The sequence below is a fragment of the Crocuta crocuta genome, unplaced genomic scaffold (assembly GCF_008692635.1).
Source record: "Crocuta crocuta isolate KB4526 unplaced genomic scaffold, BGI_CrCroc_1.0 scaffold69, whole genome shotgun sequence".
Lineage (NCBI taxonomy): Eukaryota > Metazoa > Chordata > Mammalia > Carnivora > Hyaenidae > Crocuta > Crocuta crocuta.
The window spans coordinates 822,772-829,956 of NW_027551576.1; the positions used below are offsets into that span (position 1 = coordinate 822,772).

The window sequence follows — 7,185 nt, forward strand, 5'->3', positions numbered from 1 at the left end:
CCCTCCCCTCCCTCCTCTGAGGTCTTGGTTGTAACATCAGGAGCAACCTCGAACCAGAACTGCCCATCTAAGCTGCTCCACATTCTTGGGACTCACAGAAACTGAGATAATGCTTGTTGCTTTAAGCTACTAAGTTTTGGAGTAATTTGTTATACAGCAATGGATAACTAATACACCATCTTTGTAAAAAAAACAAAAACAAAAACAAAACTGTTTGCATTTGCTTGTGTATTTCTGAGATTTCTTGGAAAGGATACTCAGGAAACTGGTGACAGGGGTTATCCCGAGAGCTCTCAGAGGATCACTGGAGAATGAAGGCAGGAAAGAAGACTGATGCCTGATTGTATACCTTTTTACCTTTGAATTTTGTATCATGTGCATGTATTAATTATTCCCCCAAAACTTTCAACGACATGCCAAAAGATAGTCTGTAAACTCTCTACCATGGCTTAGCAGCCTCCACAATCTAGCTTCCCTTTCTGAACACTCCCCACTCCTTGCCCTAATCGCTGGTAGTCCCCAAACACACCAGGCCGTTTTCCCTCCTCCTGCCTAGGATCATACTGTTTCTTCTGTCTGGCTACTCTTCTCCCTCCGCTCCATCCTCTAAGACTGAGTTCAGATGCTGTGACTTTTTGGGAAGACTTCCCTGGCTGTCCTTAACTGTGTCAGGAGTCCCCTTTGTGCTCCTAAAATACCCTGTGCTTGACTCAGTCATTTCAAGTGTCATGCACAAAGTGATGATCTGTCTTCTTTCCTGCCTCTCCCATTCCCTGTGAGCAGCCTGGCAGCAAGGACCCTTACTACAAATTCCCAGCACCTAACACAGAGCTTAGCGCACAGGGGGGACTGTCAGTAAAGGACTGATGTGAGAAAGAAAGGAAAGGTGTAGGGAGAGAAGATGGAAAAAAGGAAAGAAGTAAGGAAGGGACAGTTGGGGAAGGAAGAGAGGCAACAGGGTGGAGGAGGAAAGAAATCCCCCCAGTGTGCTCAGCAGGTCATGCACACACAACAAAGATGTACTGGGGGCGCCCGGGGGGCTCAGTCGATTAAGCATCTGACCTCGGCTCAGGCCATGATCTCATGGTTGGCGGGTTCGAGCCCCACGTCGGGCTCTGTGCTGCCAGCTCAGAGCCTGGAGCCTGCTTCAGATTCTGTGTCTCCCTCTCTCTCTGCCCCTCTCCTGCTCTGTCTCTCTCTCTCTCAAAAATAAATAAACATTAAAAAAAAATTAAAACAAAGATGCACTGGATGAGTAAAATCCTGAACCAAATCTGAAACCAACCCCAAAGAAATGGGGAGGAGTGTGGATACACACTCTACGGTTGGGAGGCTGGAAGGTGCTCGCCTCAGGGTCACCAGCTCCCTGCTGCCAACCCCGGCCCTGGTCTCCCAGCCCCCACCCCACCTCCCACGCCCTGTTCCCTGCTGCGACCCCAGCACTCAGCACATGGCAGGCCCCCAGCACTGAATGAACTGTGGCCAGAATCATCTCCCTTCCGTGGGTAGAAAAGCCTCACTCTGTGACATGAACTGGTCTCTTCTCTCTGGGACTAGGTTTTTTTTCATCTGTAAGACGAGGCAGCTGGGACAGCTGATGTGTAAGACCTTTTTCAGCTGACTGTTTGTGACTTCTCATGGTCTTTGATCGTCCCAGCAATCCAAACCCTCCCATCTGAGCAACAAGAGCTCCTCACAGGCTGCTCTTCACTCAGACTATGTCACAGGAATGATGTGACCATTTATTGAGTGCCTACTGTATACTAGAAACACACTCCGTGCTTTACACCCAACATTTTGTTTATTTCTTTCTGCCACCTCTGAGATAAGTACAATAATAATCTCCCTGGGGTGCCTGGCTGGCTCTGTTGGTGGAGCATGGGACTCTTGATCTCTGGGTTGAGTTCTAGCCCCATGCTGGGTGTAGAGATTACTTAAAAATAAAATCTTAAAAAATAATAATAATCTCTTTTTTATAGAAAAGGAAACAGACACAGAGAGGAAAACTCACTTACCCAAGGCCACATGCTGGGAAGGAGCAGAAAGAGTATTCTAAGTCCTCTGCTCTAAACCACTACCCCGCCCTGCATCTTTGGACTCTCAACCAGGCTTTCAGCCTGTCTACTCAAGCCAGCAACCCCCCCGCCTTGGCTAACTTCACCCGGCCCACAGGTAAACACTGAGTACAGAGAGCTGAGAGCCTCACCTTGTAATTTCTGTATTCCTCCCCCAGGTTCCAATTTGGTGGTAAGACAGGTACTAGATCCATTTAGACTTGTGTTAAGTCAGCTCCACCCTTTGCTAGAAGTGTGACCTTTGGGCAAGTCACTCTAACAGATGAAGAGGAAATGACATTATGGATATGAAAATGTCTAGCCGGGAAGCTGGCACACTGTGTGTTCTCTCTAAGTGGGAAAGACCAGGTCAAGAGTGGCAGAGAGACCATGAGAAGTGACCACTAACTCCATGAAGAGCCACGTGGGGCTCCCAGCCTCTCTACTTAATATTCGAATCTTACGCCAAATACCTCCTGCCGCTGCTCCCATTATTAATGCTCCTTTATTAATCCTTCTAAGTCCTTGGGCTTTAGAGTCAGACAGACCAAGTTACAATCCTAGTTCCGCTCCTTGCTGTCTGTAGGACCTTGGATAAAGGAGTCCTCTTTGCGGCTCAGTGTTCTCATCTACATAACAGTAATAATAGTACCTGCTGCATAGGACTGTTGTGAGGATCAAATAATAGTATGCATGTAAATGTTTATTTTTTACCTTTTTGTTTTTTAAGTCAGCTCCACGCCCAGTGTGGAGCCCAACGCAGGGCTTGAACTCACGACCCTGAGCTCAAGACCGATCTGAGATCAAGAGTCGGACACTTAACTGACTGAGCCACCCAGGCACCCCTGCATGTAAATGGCCGAGCATACAGTGAAAGCTCAGGAAATGTTAACTATTTTTCCTGAATAATAATAACAGCTATAGTAACTTTGAACTGCCTACCGATTACAGCCCAAATTCCTAACCCAGTATTCAGAGATTTGCACCCTGTAACCCCACCATTCCTTCCTGACCTCTCCCTCTACTGCTCCCCTGTGTGGATGTCACACTCAAGCCAGATGTGGCTTTCGCATTTCTGTGTCTCTGCCCTCGATCTTCTCTCCATTCAGAATGCTCTCCCACACCTCACACCTGTCCACACCCTCACTTTCCACTGAAGCCTCACCTGCCAGCTAAAGGGCTCCCTCCTCAAGGCCCTGGGCTTCCACAGCACTTATGACCCAGCATATATAGTGCTCAGACCCTCCAGAGTGAGGCTTCTTTCTGCACCTGTCTTACCAGGGGTCACACTTTATTTCCCTTTTTAGGAACTGACCTTTCTCCACTATCAGTCCATGTGTCCCAGGGATAGGCATGTGGCCGAGGACTTAGACAAAGTCCATTGATTAACTAAATGGTGAACCTGTGGCCAAAGCCTGAGCCAATGAGAATCAATCCTGAAACTTGTGCTGGAAACACTGACTAACAGATGTTCTTTTGCCACAGGTATTGCTAGGCTAAAGCAGTGTAAACTCAGAGCAGCTAGTAGCCTTATTTATCATCTTCAAGAGAGAAGTGGACTTTAAAATGAGCTGACACAGAGGTACCAAGAAATGGAGACAGACCTATTCTTAATGGCATTATTTGAGTATCTGGATCCCTCTACAGTTGAAGCAAGATACTTTTTTTTTTTTCTATTTTTAAGTAATCTCTTTAACCCAACATAGGGCTTGAACTCACAACCCTGAGATCAAAAGTCACACAGTCTACCAACTGAGCCAGTCAGGCACCCCTGAGGCAAGATACTCTTGACCTCTAAGGTATGCAAGCCAAAAACCCCACCCTCTTTATTTTATTATTTTATTTTATTTTATTTATTTTATTTTATTTTATTTTTATTTTATTTTTATTTTATTTTAGCCATCTTGAGTTGGGTTTCTGTCACTTGTCACTGAAGGAATACTGACCACTATAGTGATCCAACTAGATGGTAAGCTTTCTGAGAGTGAGAATTGCACTGTACAGACCTAAATCCCTGGCGACCAGGATGATCTCAGTATTGCAGCAGCTAGCACAGGGATGATCATAGAATAAGTAAAGAATAGAAAAATAGGTAGCTCTACATTTTCCCAATAGTCTAGTGTTCTGCACTTAGAAGAGTCTAAAATAGGTGTGTCTGGGTGGCTCAGTTGGTTAAGCATCTGACTTCAGCCCAAGTCATGACCTCACAGGTCGTGAGTTCAAGCCCCACATCAGGCTCTGTACTGACAGTGCAGAGCCTGCCTGGGACTTTCTCTCTCTCTCTCTCTCTCAAAAATAAATGAATAAACTCTTTAAAAAGAGCCTAAAATACTTGAATAAAAGTTCACTTGAGCAAGAATTCTAACTCTTACCTGATATAAACCAGGCCCTTTGCTGCTCTGTGGTTCCTCTGAAAGTGACTGATTTCTTACTTTCTGAATAGAATGATCTTAGTGAAAGTGTTGTTTTAGGAGACCCACAAGCCTGAAAGAGATACTTTCAATTCACTAATGTAACTGACTAGTCTCCCACTGTAGGGTGACAAAACTTAGATTTAAGCTAAAAACAATTGCTTAACATTGCAGGGCAAATCACCCAGGCAAAGTCAGCCAAGACCCCATCCCATGACTCATAGTCCAGTGCTCTGGCTTCTGTCCTGATGTCACTTAAACAAAGTAAATCAGTCACTTACCCAGAGAACTCAGAAATCTCTAAGCAAAAGGGAATAAACTGCTTGATTCTGCTAACTGGCCTTCTCAGCCCTCAGATGGGGAACAACACAAGGGAAAGAGCACCGCGCCAGGAGTCAAGACCTAGTTTATTCCATTACTGGCTGTGTGACTTTGGGTAAGACCTTTTCTCTAGTTTCAATCTCCTCTCTCTAAAATGGGGGGGTGAGGAGAGTGGGATTTGAAGGAGCCGATCTCTATGATCCCTGAAATTCTATAATTACACGGAGTTATTGGACACTTCATCAAATCCCTAAGATTAAACCCATATAAACTACAGAGACTTGGAAGGCCAAGAGGTCAGCAACCTATCTGCAGACTCTGAATTAAGGCTGAGGAATTGAGGATTCCAGATGACTATGTATTCTTTCCAGCTTGCCTGTGGAGCAATAAGAGAATGAAAATAGATAAAATCGCCTTCTGGGTACCACTGAGAAATATGGAGAGATACTTTCCACCCCCTACAAGTCTTCTTTCTCAGCCTCAAAGGCCCTGAAAGACCCATATCTAAGTAGACAGAGGGAGATAGATTTGAAACAAGCTCATTAGCATGTCTTCCTCTGAATTAACAAGGCTTTCTTCAAAGTAGTCCTTTTGAGAATACGGGAAACTCTTCCCATGGGACAGTAATTCCTCCCTCTATTTGTAAAAGTCCTCTTGGGGAAGCAAACCATTCTCATGATTTTGCCCTCACACCTTGGCTCTCATCTCAGGTGACAATTCTCAATTTGATATTGTATTTTCTATACGTGGCCCTAAGTGACTTTCAGCCATTTCCAAAAGTCATATTCTCCTTTAAAAGATGGAGGTTTCCCTCAATAATGATGTTCAAGAGAACACACCTCACACTCCAAAGATAATTCCCTCCAATGTTTTGAGCAGTGGAATCATCAGCAAGTGATATAACACCTCCTGCAGAGAGTCTCTTTTGAAGAGGCCCACACTTGTTGAATGCCCTGAGGTGCTTACTTTGAAAGACCATCTCTGCTGCACATCATCACATTTTCCCTTCCCTTTCTCACCCCTGGGGGGCTCCAGACTTTTCCTAGCCTTCACCAGCCCTCCTCCCCCATTCCTGCTATATCTTGGCCTCACTTTCCCCAACTCAACTTTCTTCCCTGCCTGCAATTAGGCAAATGCCCAAGTTGCTGAATCTTCAAAATCTGCCATCGATCAAAAGGTAGGTGGAGGTGGGGACTCTAATGGATCCTGGAATACAGTCTCAGCAGTTCTTATTTCCAAAAGGCCTTTCTCTGGTTCTTGGGGTAAGATGTCTGTCCTAGCTAAACATTTCACAGGACACCAGGGACTCCTTCCCATTGGGCATAGCACCAGAACCTTTCCTGCATTGGGCGGGGGCAGGAGGTGGAGATCTGCCCTCCCAAGACCCCCATGTTGCCAAATTCTGTCAACCACCCACATTGCAAACACTGGATAGACACTATAGACAACCTCCTCTTACCCTCCTTTATCTTAATACGGAAGTTTAAAGTTTACAAGATACTATTTCCTTTGTTCTTGGAATCCTCTTCATTGTTTTACAGATGAGGAAACCTGGCCTCAGAAAGGTAAAGTGAAACCCCCAAGTTGATAATGTCAGCAAGATAAAGGTCAAAGTCAGATCTCTTGATTTCCCTCATCTCATGCGTTTCTGATACAACAGAAATTGCTCACTCCTAGGGTAACTCCTCATTCAGATCATTATTTCCCCTAAGACAGCCACACGAGACTCTCAGGGACCCTCGGAGACTCTAACATAACACTAACCCATCACTAAATTCAGTCTGCCCATATCCAAGCACACAGACTCAAAGACCCAGTTCTAAGGCTCTGCCTCCTGCCCCAAGGTGTCTCGCTCTCTCATAAATCCCCTCCCCAGTGGCTGCTGAGGGACAGCCAGGGAGGTGTGTCTTTGGACGGAAGAGCAGAATCTACCTCTGACCCTTCCAAGAAGAGGTCCTGGAAGGGGTCCCGTCCCCACGTCTCCCCTACCTGCCAAGAGCTGCATCCAGGCGCAGATCTTGTAGACCGTGGCCGTGTTGCAGAAGAAGAAAAGCGCAAAGCAGGTGATACAGCCGAGGATCAGCACCATGGAGAGCAGCACGAAGAAGGCGGCTGCCTTGAACGCGCCGGACGGGATGGTGCTGAAGTCGGTGAACGAGCCGCGGCAGGTGAGCTCGCGGCCAGCCAGCCCGCTGCCCACACAGTAGTGGAAGAGGCCGAAGTAGCCAGGCTTGGGGGTGCTCACGCTGTCGCCCACCCAGTAGGGCTGGATGAAGACCACCACGTTGATGATGGCGAAGCAGATGGTGAAGATGGCCCATAGCACGCCGATGGCCCGCGAGTTCCGCATGTAGTGCTCATGGTAGAGCTTGGAGGCCTCCTGCGAGGGCAGCATGGTG

General features: G+C 46.6%; 1 protein-coding gene and 2 long non-coding RNA genes across 3 annotated transcripts in view; 2 read left to right on the forward strand and 1 right to left on the reverse strand.

Moving 5' to 3' along the window:
• The window catches only part of LOC144221135 (uncharacterized), a 9,757-nt gene extending 7,607 nt beyond the window's left edge, over window positions 1-2,150 (forward strand). The window contains exon 4 of the long non-coding RNA XR_013331968.1: window positions 1,980-2,150. This is a non-coding gene — a long non-coding RNA (uncharacterized LOC144221135). The remainder of the gene's footprint in view (window positions 1-1,979) is intronic.
• Window positions 1-7,181, reverse strand: part of LHFPL4 (LHFPL tetraspan subfamily member 4) — a 26,511-nt gene extending 19,330 nt beyond the window's left edge. The window contains exon 1 of the mRNA XM_077751521.1: window positions 6,776-7,181. Coding sequence (XP_077607647.1) covers window positions 6,776-7,181 — 406 coding nt within the window. The remainder of the gene's footprint in view (window positions 1-6,775) is intronic.
• LOC144221136 (uncharacterized) lies at window positions 3,769-4,870 on the forward strand. The gene is made up of 3 exons (XR_013331969.1): window positions 3,769-3,853; window positions 3,954-4,023; window positions 4,815-4,870. It is a non-coding gene; the product is annotated as an uncharacterized LOC144221136 (long non-coding RNA).
• Window positions 7,182-7,185: the final 4 nt, after the last annotated feature.